Source organism: Pundamilia nyererei, unplaced genomic scaffold, assembly GCF_000239375.1.
Source record: "Pundamilia nyererei isolate P.nyererei 1_Seehausen unplaced genomic scaffold, PunNye1.0 scaffold00051, whole genome shotgun sequence".
Classification (NCBI taxonomy): domain Eukaryota; kingdom Metazoa; phylum Chordata; class Actinopteri; order Cichliformes; family Cichlidae; genus Pundamilia; species Pundamilia nyererei.
In genome coordinates, this window is record NW_005187452.1 from 1160135 (window position 1) to 1174786 (window position 14652).

Sequence of the window (14652 nt, forward strand, 5' to 3'; positions counted from 1 at the left end):
TCATCAGATTCTGGCCATGTGTTGCATTGTGTTTGCAGGGTGTGGAGTTCAAGCTGGAGATTAAAAATCTGGCACTGTCAGATTCAAAAGGCCACGATCTAGAGAAAGACATCGTTGTCAGAGTCACCTCCAAGGGAACCAAGCAGACCAAGCAGGTTGGTCTGTCCCTGTATGGGGTGTTTTGTCACTTGTGTAAACTGCAGCGTCACTTTGAAAGATTACAATCTTTGCATGCACTCTGCAGGTCTGGATGTGGTCCAAAGCCAAGTTTATTAACCGCAAGTTTCTGATGGAAGAGGTTTACCAGCAGCATTTGGCAGAGCAGAGCGGAGACAATGTATGTTAGCTGAAAGAACAATGTTGATGTTTGTTGGCTTGTGTTTGCCTTTACATCTCTGCAGATGTTTAAGCTAAATAAAACATGTGCATATTCGCTATATTGACATCACATATTGTTAGGATGGTCAGCACTTCCTAAAGCATAAACCTTTCCAGACCAGTAACTCTATTATTAAGACTTTTATGTTTTTAGGAAGTAGCCGAGCTGTCAACAGTAACATTACCCAGAGATAAAGACCCATTCTGGGATCCAATTGAGCCTCTTCTCCTGGGCACTGCCCACCTTTGGCTCCAATCGTTGGCCTTCCGCATCCCCCTGGAAGAGCAGCTAGAGGTACAAACTGATATGCTCCATACACACTGGCATCTTCATCTAAAAGTATTTTCAGATGACAGTTAAATAAAGTCAGTGGGTGATGATCCCGGTCTGCAGGTGTTGGGGTCAGAGGGCACAGAGGAAGGCATTCTACAAACACAGCTGGTCCCCTGCTCTTCAACTGGACTGTATGTCACACATGCACAGACACACAAACCTTCAGTGCACAGGTATATCAGTAACTAGACGTTCGCACTTCCCAGCCCTCTGGGTGAGGATGACATCCTGATTGACCCATCAGAGATACTGGGTAGACGACTAGACTTCCAGCTGGTCCTGGATCAGTGTTGTGGCTTACGCTGGATCAGAGAGGCCCGCAATCGAGGTGTTCAAATTGGGTAAGGCACATGTGGCTCGGTGTAGAGTACACTGCATTAAATCCTATTGAACTTGGAGATGGAAACCTGGTATATATTTACTGGCACATAGAGGAAGCTGTTAATAATTTTAGCTTTTGAAAAGGTACCGTGGACTCAAGCGTGAAGTCTCCAGTCATGTCGTCTTCTAAAAGAAGAGAGTTGTGAAATGCTTTCTTCTCTCCGACATTACTTAATCTCCTTACTCTGTTAGTTTCAGGTTATTTGACTGCAGCCAGCCTCTGTACACTCCAGCTGTTTGGCACAACGTGAATCCTCTGCTGGATCACAGAGTCCACTTTGCCTCCCTCCACACCTCCCAGCGTCTGCTAGACTTCCTGCAGAGCAGCGCTGTGGTGCTGGAGCTCTGGGGCCTTCAAGGTGAGGATGGACATTTTTTTTTTTTTTATGCCTGAAGTAAGTGAACTCAGTGATAGCTATTATAACAACAAGACATGCTTAATTTTTTTTAATGAACCGAGTGGGATTTAAACATTTAAACTGGATTTTAATTTCATCGTGTGTACATTATACATCACATTATTAAATTTCTCATGCAGATTTAAGAAAAGACACAGCTGAAATAGAAAGTTTCTTTAAAGATTGCTGCTCAGTGCTTGTTTTCTATCCCAGAGGGCTGCACTCAGTTGAAGTCTTCACTGGAAGGTGTGCGGATGACTGCAGATGGCATCTTCATCATTGATGAGTCGAGTCCAACAGAAAACACAGTGAGTTAGACGTTTAGGAGTAATTGTTTACGTTGACATGAGTTATTTATTGTCTTATTTATTCAGTGTGTGTTTTATCACAGCCTGTAGACCCCTCAGACCTCAGTTGTTCAGTAAGAGCTCTTCAGCAGGACTTAGATGAACTAAAGAGTGTTAATGAATCACTGAGGAAAGAGAATCACAATCTGAGGGAACAACTCAACACAGCCAGGAATGGTAACTAAAACATACACGAGTTTGTGGTTTCTATTCCAAAGAACTGAAAAAACTACCACACATATGACTTTGGAAGCTTTTGACTTGTTCTTTTAGAAACACACACACACACACACACACACACACACACACACACACACATTTCTCTCTTCTGGTTTTAGGTGGCGAGGGTGCGCGTAGTCGCTCGGTGCGTCCCAGCTGTGATGCAGAGTTTGCCCGCGCTCTGAAGGTTTTCTATCACAGCATGACTTCAGTAAGAGGTCAGCTGCAGCGCCTGCGCAGACACAGGCCCAGCGTACGTATTCACGTGTTATCTTCTGTCTTAGCATGAGTTTGTGTTACTACAATGTGGACATGCTTAAAATCCTTAAAATAGTGAATCAGCACAGAATGAAATATTGACCTGTTTCCATGATGCTGTTTCATCACATTATTAGCTCCAAGAGTGAACAATTTTTAGAAAATTACATCTGTGCTGTAGTTATTTAGCTTATGTCTCCAATAGATGCATGATAACTGAAGCACTGTGAAGGATCTGCAAGTGTTATTGTTGTGAAAACTGTTTAAGGTCTGGCCAAAAGAATTATTGACTTTAAACATTAGGAATATGGTTCCGAGAACGGGAGCTGATGTTATAGCAATTTACCAAAACGTCTGATAAATTGCACTTGAACAGATTGAATCCTGCCCATGGATATAACACTCCTGTTTGCACATCATGCAGGATGTTAATGTGCGTGCTTTCCAGGAGGAGTCAGACCTGCTGGGGCTCAGACTGTTTGTGGATGAGCAGAGTCATTTGCTGAGAGACTTCTCGGAGCAGCTGGAACAGAGCGTCTCTACACTCAAACAAGATGTGGCCGCAATCGTCCGCCGGAAACGAGAACGATCAGGAATCTGGTCTTGACCAGGGTTTTTATTTTTTAGGAAAGTATACATTTATGTTGACACTTTAATTTCGCAACTCTGCAGATATTCCGGTTGAGGGTATGAAATGAGCAGAACCAGGTTCTTACAAACTAAATTCTTTGTTTGGGTAAATAAACATGACGAGGATCTGTTATGATGTTCCTCATTTTCTGTCATATACACTTTTCAAATGGTACATGCTTGTGTTAAAGCTGGAAAAGCCATTGAGATAATGAGGTACCTGAGAGCCAAAACCTCAGAATTCAGTTTTTTCTACTCTTAGCTCTGAAGGATGTCACCGAGAGCAGATATCCCTAATATCTAATATCTGAGGCACAGCAGCTCCACTCACTTGTTTTAACAGTCAAATAAACTGAGGGGCTGCAAGCGCTCAGTGAAATCAAAAGGGGCTGTTTTGAAATATAAATCATGAAAAGCTACTCTAATGAGTTTAAGAATGAGAGCATGGGGTTAGAAATGAGGCCTAACAGATTAGAATTAGTTCCCATTACTGAACACTACATGCACAGTGGACCATGTTCAACACAGTTTATACATAAAAGTATTCCCCATATTTTCTGTAATACTTCCTTCTTACTTTTTGTCTGTAAAATTAAGTTTATTCCGGTGGATTATTATTTTAGTACGCTTGGTTAACAACAATGTATATGCAAGTCTACTATTAAGAGTAACTACAAGTGAGGTCTGTTTAAAAAAAAGTTTATTAGACTGCATGTATAAGACATCGTTACAGTTCCAAACTGCAAATAAATTAAAAGGCAAAGACAGCTCAAGTTTCAAAATTCACAAAATTCTTACACATTTTTTTTAAGCATCATTAAAAATCCATTGTGTTTTCAAGCTAATGTAGTTCACTTTGAAGCTATATCACTGGATGACAGAAATCCTCCTCGTGTCTCACTGTGGGGGATTAATGTTAACGTAAGTGAACAAGAAAAAGACGTCAAACAGCTGAGCAAGATCGTCTCTCCTTATGTTGAGTTTATGACATATTTACGACAGCGTCTCTCACTGCAACGTCTAATTTGGAGGTAAAAAGCACAACGGTTGATGTTTGTAAGCAGTCACGACTTGTAAGAGTACAGACAGTTGCTGTAGGTCCAAAAAAAGATTAGCGTGGGCACATTTACAGGAGGAGGCAGATGTGAGGCAGATTAGTCATCACACAGTACAGAATTTATAAAAAAAAAAATCTATGTACAAGAAATATGCAGGCAGACAAGCTGACAGCACATAGCTGCTCATGAGAAATTTAAAACAAGACAGAGATGAGAGGAGCGAGGCAACGGCGAAAGGCAGAGGATAAGCCTGGCTTCAACTGAAGAGGTAGACTGTGGGATAGACAGACAGTTACAGATATTCTACTGCGAGGAGAGATTAGATTCTTCACAAATAAGCACCACATGTTATTTTTTATCAGAACTGATCATGTTAGGTTTAGGATCAGTATCTTTCCAAAAACAGCACCCAGTAACATGAATGTACAGTTACAGAGAAAGCTGAGGGTCCAGGTGAGGTAGGTTAATCAGGTTTCTAGGATTAGGGACCAAACGGAGCTGCATGAACATGAAACAATATTCATTTCTTTTTGCTCAGAGTAGAAAATAAATGTCAGAGAACATGAAGCACAATGACTGAACATTTCTTTTTCTAATGTTGGACTGTCAGTTGTCTGCACCTCTTTGGGCAAGTTTGAGCCTGAGGAACAGGACTACAGATGATCACAGAAGCATGTACAGGAGCAGTTTTGGTGTTTATATAGTACATTGGTGATTATTGCATTAAAAAAAAAAATCCACTTCCTTCCTAAAGGAAACCCATGTGAAGCACTGCTATCTGTTTCCATTTAAAATTACAGTCCTATCTGTGCAGTCATGGGGTTTGAATGCACATATTTTGTTCTTACCTAACGTCAATCAGCTTTCTTTTTCAGAGGGTAAAAAACACGGGGTTGTATGTTAATCGGATTGTAAAGCCACAGGAGGCATATTTTAGATTTTTACCTGCTATTTAGTTTATTCTTATAAAACACTGAGCATGCATTTGTTGTGTAAATTATTATCTCGCTTGTTTAAAAAGTTGCCTTATCGCTTCTTTGCCAGGTTCAAGTCTCAGTGCAGACAGTTCAGAAGACGGTATAAAAGATGGACGTGGCTTCCAGTTGTGAATGCCTTAAACCTGCAATCTGTTTTACGGTCACCAGGGGGCGACAGCTGTGGTGGCCAAAAAAAAACTTGGGGCTTTCTGAGCTGACCTCTGGAAACACTTTCCTGCTGGGTTTATTGTTTCAGCCACTCATTTGAGATAACGCTGAATAAAAATAACTTGTGATATTATAATAATAATAATAATAATAATGATAACTTGTGATTGACAGGATGTTAGCCAATGAGTGTAGTTTCACGGTCAAACCGGCTTTCTTCCATCACATCCAGTTTCAACAGCAAGATGGCTCATCGAAGCTTCAAGGTGGGACTTCACAAACTAGTGGGTGATTACATGGTAGCTATGTCCATCTTTTATATTGTATATGTCAGTACTAAAATACTTTTTTGGCTGACTTGAAATAAATATCTGTGCATGTAAATAAGAGCACAGATCATCCATTACAGCCATGGCCATATTTTATCACTCTCTGAAACAACCCTTTTACATTCATGGGTGGAAAACGTTTCGTCTTTCAGCTCCCTCCTTCAAGCTCAAGGGGAGAGTTAAAATTTAAAAACACATCACTAGTCATGTCTCCATTTCCCACTTTCACTCACACTCACACACACACACACACACACACACACACACACACACACACACACACACAATGAAGCTTCCAGCAGCAGAAGACAAACTTCACAGTATAAAAATATCTCAAACCACAGAGAGGTCCATAATTTCACATTAGGCCCATTTTTTTTTCCATTTTCTGAAGCCACGCAAAGACAAACATCACTCATTAAGAGCTGCAATCCAGAGCAGTGGAGTCGGCAGTGTTCGGGTATTTAACATTATATTCATATAGGTCCTGAAAGATGATCACCAATATATGGATGATGCCACTATCAACCAGACTGAGAGACACCTTTGTCAGTGTCTGTTTGTTTCCATTGCTAGCTTTCCCTGAATAATGTCTCGAGTGTCACCAAAAGAGGACGGGGATTTATTCCTGTTGGCTCAGCCTGTTGAATCAAGCAGACCAGGTGTAAACTCAAAATAATTCAGTGAGCAAACTGGTCCACCTTACAGCCAAACTCCATCAAAATTTAGAGGAGTCATGGTTACTGCTCACAAACAACCACAGATTACCAACACAGCACTCAGAGACACATTCCCCATCCTCAAAAAAGAAAACAAACAGACTGCTGTGTATCTGCTTCACGTCTCCATCCTTTCACTGATCCAGTGTCTCAGGCGTTGGTGCCTTCGTTCTCAGCCGCTCGGCCGTCACTCGCCGTTGTTCCATGTGTGATGAGGGTAGGTGGGGCCACAGACACGTCTCGCTGGCTGCTGTGCCTCGAGTGGCTGTCTATCTGATGGAGGCTGCTGTGAGTGGAAAGCGGATGGTCGAGACGTGGATTGCTGCCATGGAAACTGCGGTCCTCTGTACCTCGGTAAACCACGGTATCGCTCCTAATGGGGGAGAAGCAATGAAAGAAAAGCTGAGCTTCGACTGATTCACATCATCTGAGAGGAAGCGAGAGCATCGTGGATTTCCTGGTCTACCTGTCATCTCGAGTGCGCCGCAGGCTGCTGTGGTAGCTGGCCTTGCTGTGGACGCTGCTGGCCTTACTCCTGGTGGAGGAGGGGTGCCCGTGGTGAGTTCTAACTGGTTCATCAAGGTCGTCTAGAACAGCTAAGTGGGTGGAGGAGGCGTGTGTGGAAGTGCCCTACAGGAGGAGAGATCAAACACATGTAGCGCTGAAACCGCTGAGATTAAAGATTTAATTTAACACCCGACACCTTTGCACAACGTGTAAATATTCAAATCCAAAATGCTACATCTTGCTCAAGGCTCTGTGTACATTACTCCAGCATAAGACATTCATATCTTTTGGATCTTGACTCAAATCTAATGACAAGATTATGCCTCAGGTTATTACTTTTATTATTATGATAGACACCTAGCCAGGTTCACAGGTGTTGAAAAGCTTCATTGATGATGCGGCTAAATATTATCAATGAAGAAATATGTACATGAAAACACCAGTCTGATTAAACCTTTATCAAAGCTTCTAGATGCTGACAAAAAAACAGGCATACAAGATACGATCTTTCATTTCAGTCTTCTCTTCCTTTCATCAGTTTCAAAAGAGCTCAGAGCCGTAACCTGTGGACATTCATGTTTGGACTTTACTCCCACGGCACTTATAAATAATTCCATCCTGCTTTTTTTTTTTGCTGTTGTCTTTGCAGTCCTACCTGAGTGGATGTCCCTCTGGACTTCCTAACGATGGGGGTGTTGGGCTCACGCAGCAGAGACTGAGCAAAGTCCGGCTGCTCTTGCAGCACCTGGCGAGACTCATTCACCCCACTGCTGCAGAAAGAAAAAGGTGAAGGAGGTCAGAGGTGGGACGTTTTTACAGACAGGGGACAAGTCGCAGATAAAATTGGAACCAAGAGACAGATTGGGGGGGAAGGAGTAGGAAGACATTTAGGATTCAAGAAGAAATACGGGAAAGAGACAAGAAAACAGTTGATAAGGACAGCATAGGGAAGATTAATGATTAATGTGCTGTTGTATAGCAACGTGTCACCACAAAAGGAAATACAGTAGAGATACTAAACCCCTGAACAACTGAGAGGGAAGGAAAATTGCATGTGAAACAAAGTACAAGATACTTCTAAGTGCATAATTAGTTGTGATAAACTCAATTTAGTTCTCTCGAACATTAAAAGACACACAGTCTCTTCTTACTCTTTGCGCCTGCGCCCATGTAGGAAACTGGCCCACTCAAAACAGGTCTTCTTGCTGCCCACCCAGAAAACAGAAGGGATCCCCACCACGAGCATCATCAGATATTTAATTAGGAACAAAACCATGGCCGGTCTGCTGGTCTCCTCAACCTGAAAATAAAATAAAATGCACACGTTAATGATGCAATCATCTAATCAGCACAGCATGGAGTTTTTAAAAACACAGAGTAAAGTGAAGCAGAGGAGAGAGAGGAAGAGAACAAAGGCTTTGATTATAATGTAGGCAGACTAATTGTGCAGTAGATTATTTCCTCGACAACTAAACATGAAAGATATGCTAAAAGCTTTGGATCCACCAACATTTAACAAACTAAAATCCTCAAACATAATCTAGACAAACCGAGCTGTTTGATGGATCTCCCAGCAGAGGGCAGAGATTTGGTTCTTGGTCCTCTTTTTATTGAATATAAATCCCAGATTTTTAAGAAATACAACAAACGGAACGCTGTGTCGTTCAATCCCAAATCATGGTTTCATCTGTCCGATAAAATTTCACTACGGGAAACCATCAAACACACTGAGTACTGTGTTAAAAAGTTTTTGTGGAAAACCATTATATTGTACCCTCACTACAGTGAGGGTAAATTCCATGAGCAGCTGAGCCTTTTAGTGAGATAAGAGATTTATTGTTTTTGAAATCCGGGCCCAGAAGAATTTCCATTTATTAATTAGCTTAAGTCTCTGTCACCCATGCTGAGATGAAATGTGTCTTATTTAGATTATCAGATAAAACGAGAAGCCCTGGGTCCTCAGTAAATTACCACCCGTGAACACACACAAAGAAAGAAACTCAAATGAACTTTGACACCACAAAAGAATCTTCAATTATCCAAGAACAAGCAACTGCGCCCTCTCCCAGAACACACAGAAAACCCCCGGGCAAAGATCACATAACACACAGCAATATTGAAATTCCAGAGCTGTAATAGGACGTAAAGGGGATCTTCATGATCTTCACAAACACACAGACACACTCACACAATTTGACAAGTGATGGAAACAATGACAAAGCCTTATGAAGTAAAGGTGTATATGTGTGTGTGTGTGCACACATCCAACTGACTGACACACAGGTAGGGATGGAGTATGTTTGCGTCTGCACTGTGCACAATTATCTGGTTAATAATTTAGCACTGGACTATATGAATCACTGCATTCCCACCCATCTTCATAAACACGATAAAGCCCTTATGGAGGACTGGCAGCAGACCGTGACTAAGCAGCCCAGGGAGCAGAGGGGCTGAAAGATGCATGAGAAAATTAACTGAAATACAAAGAGAAAAGAAAACGGAGCAAAACAAAGATGGGAGAGGTTGGTTTTTTTTTTGTGGAATTGGTCTTGAGAGCTATATTAGCTGAGCTAATGATGCATGCCGCACTCTGCTCCCCTCCCTCACAAATACCTACTCACTCAGCCGCACACACAACTAAGTGCCAGCTCTTACCCACTCTCAACCAAGCACTCAACATCTTTGGCCAAATCCCAGCTCCCACCCTTGGCCCTTAGGTATCCCATTTCTTTGGGAAATTGAAGGATAGTGGTCATCTAGCCCCCCAAACAAAGCGTGGAGGACCACCTTGCCCTAAGCTGCAGTGAAAAATGGAAGGGGAGAATTGAGATTGGGCCTTTGATCATGAAATAATCCATCTATCCATCCATCTAACGGCTTAACTTAGGGACACGGGGGGCTGGAGCCTATCCCAGCAGTCATCGGAGAAGAGGCAGGGTACATTTTGGACAGGTCGCTAACACAGAGAGACAGGTGACCACAGGGTCTCACATCCACACCTACGGCCAGTTTAGGATCACCAGTTAATGTGACGTGTGTCTCTTTGGAATGTGGGAAGAAGCCCATGTAGGGAGAACATGCCAACTGTACAGTGAAAGGCACCAGCCAATCAGGACATGTGCAGAGAAAGTGCTAACCACTTCACCACAATGCTTTCTTTCATTAAGTAAGCATGGGAGTTCTTGTTGTAGTTCCTAAATGTCTTCCCACTACTGTAATCAATTCTGACGTCACTGGCTACAACAAAGGTAAGAGCTCATCTGAATAAAACCTGGTTAAATTCCAGATACCAATTAAAAATCATCTTCACGTTAAACTAGTAATTGTACATTTTTGTTTTTATTTCTCAGAACCGAGTGGCTAACATAAACTAGCTAAAATGTTGGCTAACCAGAAAAATTATATGATTGGACTTTTTTTTTTAATGAGACTTTGTTTTTCCCTCGTGTTTTCATACATTTCTGGCCTACAGAACATGGCAAGACTTAACTTGTGAAAAAGCTAAAAAACAAAAAAAACCCGTTGAGCTCCATTCTTGAGTAATTGTGTATTCATGTCAGGTCAGATAATCGGAAAAAACAAGTTTCAGACCGAGAAAACAGACATGATTTTCCTTTTTTTTTTTTTTGGCTAAGTGAGTTGCATTTTCTTAAAGTCCGGTAGATAAAAGTAAATAACTTGCTGAAAATAGTTGTAAGAAAAGTTTGATTCATTCCTTTATTGCATATTAGTTATTTTCTAACAGTAACTGCGATGACCCCTGGGTGGTGAATGTGTCTGTGTTTTGTGCTGTGATTTGTTCTACAGGTGCTGATCGAAGTAACTGGCTGTATGAGCTAAACCTGGGCCCAGTGAGCTTGGTTATAAAAGCTCCATCCTTTCAGGTCTCTTTTGCTCACTGCCCTGATTTGAATACTAGCTTCCTGAACTAGATCCACTTAGCTACAGCACGTGTTCTTGGGTTATTTGCCTTCTACAGACTCTGCCACACACTCACTACTGACTAGCTGACAAACATGTTCTTTTTAATTATGTTCCATAAAAAAATGATCCTTTACTAGTTACTACCTGTGAGCCAGGTTGTGAGACAATGCATAGGTGCTCTTCAAATACACCAACTAGTTAAAAAAATGATAATTCTAGAGATAATCTTTGTCAGACAGGTTAAGTAACTATATATCAAAATCAGCTATGAACACTTTATTGTTTGTTTTGCAGTACTTTGCCTTTTCCCGGTCCATGTTGTCCCCTCAGTCTGACTTAAAAAAAGCACACGAACACACTTGAGTTGGTGCGATGACTTCACAACTTGGGAATCCTGACCATTTGAGGAGTGCATGAATGGAAGCTATATTGATGTTAACTCCTTCCACTGGAGAAGTATCTTGTTCACTCATTATTTATGATATGTTTAGTAGTCTTACACTTTTCTTTCCTGAGACACAGACAAGCTCCCTCCCCAATAAGGAAAGAAAAACACAGATTCCTCAAAACAGAGCACCTGCGGATTTTCACCATTCAACTTTGGCAGTATGACAGCACAGACAAACTGTGAGTGACAGAGCTCTGATATTTGTTTGCAGCTGAGAAAACAGGCAGCATGTGCTTTCAGACTGTAGACTACCAGATTTGATTAGCTACTCTGACACTTTTTTTTCTTAAGACAGGCTATCCAAGTATAAAGTTGCAGCACAACAGCTGGCAGCTGTAAAAATGATTTACACATGCACCGTCTTAACAAGCACAGATAGTGTCTAGTAAGAAATGAAACAGTTTGTCTAGTGAGGTTAACACCATCACATCGTGCACTTTCTTATTTTCATCCTTTTACCTTGTATGGGCATGGGATGTGATAACGCCTGCAGTTGTTCTCCATCCATGTTTTCTCCCAGATCTTCCGGTATGTGTGCTCGTATATGTAGCAGCCAATCACAGTGAACAAGGGAGCCAGATACAGCACAGAGAACACTCCCATCCGGATCATGAACTTGACTAGTTTGGTCTGGTTCTCCTTCTCCAGAGGAATTTCCATGCGCACCCTGTTCAGAGCGACAATGCCCACTAAAAGCAGGGAGACGCCAACCTGACAGAAGACAGACAAGAAGTTAAGGCTCAGTGAACCTTTAAAATACTCTTTTAAAGGTTGGGTGACTGACAGGCAGGTCTAAAAGACATTTAATGACCCACCCATCATTACTAACCAATCCATCTCTCCCAATGTTCACACTTGTATTATTTCATACAGTCATTAATCGGTTCACACCACATCCATCCTACTCACCACTTCTTTCATCCACCCACTCACTCATTTATCTCCTGAACTGTACTCACCGCCACATTGACACAGAGCGGTGCCAGAACAAACCACCTCAGGGCGTCTATGTCATACAGCCCTATGAAACACACTCCACTGATCCCATCTCCCTCGATTTTATTCAGGGCCAACAGGGTGACGGTCAGGGCCCCTGGGAGGCCCCAGGCAATCGCATGGAAGAGGAGGGCTTTCTTCTCAATGGCCTCGCTGCCCCATTTAGGCACAGCAGCCAAGAACCAAGTGATTGTCAGTATGACCCACCACACACTGCCGGCCATAGTGAAGAAATACAAAACCATGAAGAACAGGGTGCATGCCTGAGAGAGAAACACAGGAGGAAAAACCTCTGATCAATTAATCATTTGGGAAAGGTCATCAAAACTGTAAATCTGCAACTATAGAGTAGTAAAAAGTAAATTCATGACACGTGTGCGCTCTAAGTCAGTAAATAGATAATTGCACTGTGTAATAAAGATAAAGTAATGAAGTTAATAAGACAGCATTTTTAAAGTGTAGCATAGTTATTTTTATTAATTGCTAAATAAACATCCGTCAACCTCATTATTCAACCACAAAATAAATAATTTAAAATCTAGTTTAGAAGTTTTTAGCCCAGTAAATCATCACTGATGTGCCGACAATTTTAAATCGGGCAGTTTTCTCCCCCAGATTCCATAAAAATGAGCAAAAACCTTATTGTGTGAGCCCTGTGTTATGGTGGATGCTCTGAACTGGGAAGGGCTGACAGGGTTGCACGCGACCCTGCCTTCCAGCAGGAAACCCAGGAAAAACACCAGCGACACCATGACGTAACACACAGCATAGAAGATGATTGGTCGCTCAGGGTACCGAAACCTATCGAGGAAGATAAAAGAAAATGACTTTGTGTCTTTCTCCACTGCAACGATACTAATACTTTCAAAGAAGTTACATTCAGCTTTCCAAACCTTGTAACATCAATCAGGAATGTCAGGAAGGTGAAGAGTGTTGCAGACAGACAAACAATGGAAACGACTCCAATGAAGTATCGGATGAAGGTGAGCTCCTGCTGGTTGAAGAACATTGAGGGGCATGGGGCAGAACAGTCCTTCCTGCCCATAAAAGTGTAACCCAGGTCTGGGTCGACCTTGAGCTCTCTGGGGCACCAGAAACCATAATCTCTTTGGACGGTCATTGATGATTGGTCAGTGGGTTCAGAGCCTGTTAGCAGGTCCTCTAGACGAGGATAGGGCTCGTCACAATCTGGGAACCTGCCCCCCAAAAAGTAAAAGAAATTATATAAAGACAACAGCCTCCACAATGACCTTACGGCTACATCAACACAGCAGTTTCAGGAAAAATATTATAATCTAAATCAAGGTAAGAAATCACTACATAGAGTTATCTAGGTTATGACATTGCTCTAAACCTGTACCCTGTAGCCTATATGCTGTAGACTTAATGCAGGACTATAAATCAAGCATAAGTTTCAGTCACATGTACCTCATCTCAGCAAGTCTAAAATGACAATAAAGCTAAATTATTATTATTATTATTTTTTAAATATAGCAGATTCATACCTGCTGCACTCCATATCATCTGGCCAGGCTACGCCAAAAATTTCCATGAGTTTGTGGCACTCATCCTTGGCCCGCTGGCAAAGGGATCGGCATGGCATGGAAACGTGGCCGTACACAGTGCAGACTGGAGCGTATAGTGCACACAGGAACATCCTCAGATCAGCACTGCACACCAGGTTTACCATTGGATGAAAAGGCTTTGGAGGAGAAAAAGAACAAAAAATGCATAAATAAAATGTCGACACCAATATTTTTATCTATGCAAAGCTCTATGACATAAAAACACTGACTGTGCAAAGTAAATGATAAGTGATATCCTACTCTCAGAGCAATACCTCTAAACACTGACATTTTGTGCTGCTGGTATTCAACACTAAAGTCAGTGTTAATCAGCATGAAAAGCTTGTTATTAAACATGACGTGTATGTGGATGATCCTAACACACATGCAGTGTCTTATAAATATACATTTACACACAGGCTCAGGACGTTAAATGCTATCGGCAGCACACACGAGAAGGCTCATATTTAGCCAGAAATAGACATCAAAGGGCATGGAGGGAAAGTGAGAAGGATAGCAAATAATCTTTCAGATGCAACTTACACTACTACTCAGTATTTCATCAGCAGTTAGAGGCTTATGAAATATGTACAGCTGCAATCATATTACCACAGATCTCTTTGATGGTGGGGACAGCAAAGGCAGACTACTGAAGGCTGGAGCTACAGCCATTTGTCAGTAAAATGAGCAAACAAACAGCAGGGCTTTTCACACATGGGAGATTATATACCCTGTTCCCTGTAGGGACAGACTTAACGGTTTAAGGATGACTTTTGACCTTCATGGTGCTGTTAGAAGATCTCAAAACAAATTACAAGGAAAATTTAACTCATACTTACTTATTACTTGCATATTAAAACAATCACATTATAACTTGTGCACTCAATACTATTTCACTGATGCACTCATAAGTTTTAATAACATTGTGCTTGACACTTGCTTGACAGCACATAACACTGCATTGTGCATATGCGTAAAGGAAAAAATGTGTTTGTGCGACACAAAACAGTAAATTT

The 14652-nt window shown here is 41.6% G+C and overlaps 2 protein-coding genes across 2 annotated transcripts in view; one reads left to right on the top strand and one right to left on the bottom strand.

Moving 5' to 3' along the window:
• The window catches only part of kif28 (kinesin family member 28), a 12817-nt gene extending 9726 nt beyond the window's left edge, over positions 1–3091 (top strand). The window contains exons 16-25 of the mRNA XM_013910892.1: positions 39–155; positions 245–337; positions 533–673; positions 773–843; positions 919–1053; positions 1286–1452; positions 1705–1799; positions 1883–2015; positions 2177–2310; positions 2764–3091. Of these exons, the coding sequence (XP_013766346.1) occupies positions 39–155; positions 245–337; positions 533–673; positions 773–843; positions 919–1053; positions 1286–1452; positions 1705–1799; positions 1883–2015; positions 2177–2310; positions 2764–2922 (1245 nt within the window). The 3' untranslated portion in view covers positions 2923–3091. The remainder of the gene's footprint in view (positions 1–38; positions 156–244; positions 338–532; positions 674–772; positions 844–918; positions 1054–1285; positions 1453–1704; positions 1800–1882; positions 2016–2176; positions 2311–2763) is intronic.
• A 542-nt stretch (positions 3092–3633) lies between these two features.
• LOC102196263 (frizzled-3-like) overlaps positions 3634–14652 on the bottom strand; it is a 31645-nt gene continuing 20626 nt past the window's right edge. The window contains exons 3-11 of the mRNA XM_005733308.1: positions 13577–13773; positions 12965–13267; positions 12710–12872; positions 12035–12334; positions 11535–11786; positions 7855–8003; positions 7359–7473; positions 6663–6826; positions 3634–6569 (exon numbers count right to left, since the gene is read on the bottom strand). Coding sequence (XP_005733365.1) covers positions 6347–6569; positions 6663–6826; positions 7359–7473; positions 7855–8003; positions 11535–11786; positions 12035–12334; positions 12710–12872; positions 12965–13267; positions 13577–13773 — 1866 coding nt within the window. The 3' untranslated portion in view covers positions 3634–6346. The remainder of the gene's footprint in view (positions 6570–6662; positions 6827–7358; positions 7474–7854; positions 8004–11534; positions 11787–12034; positions 12335–12709; positions 12873–12964; positions 13268–13576; positions 13774–14652) is intronic.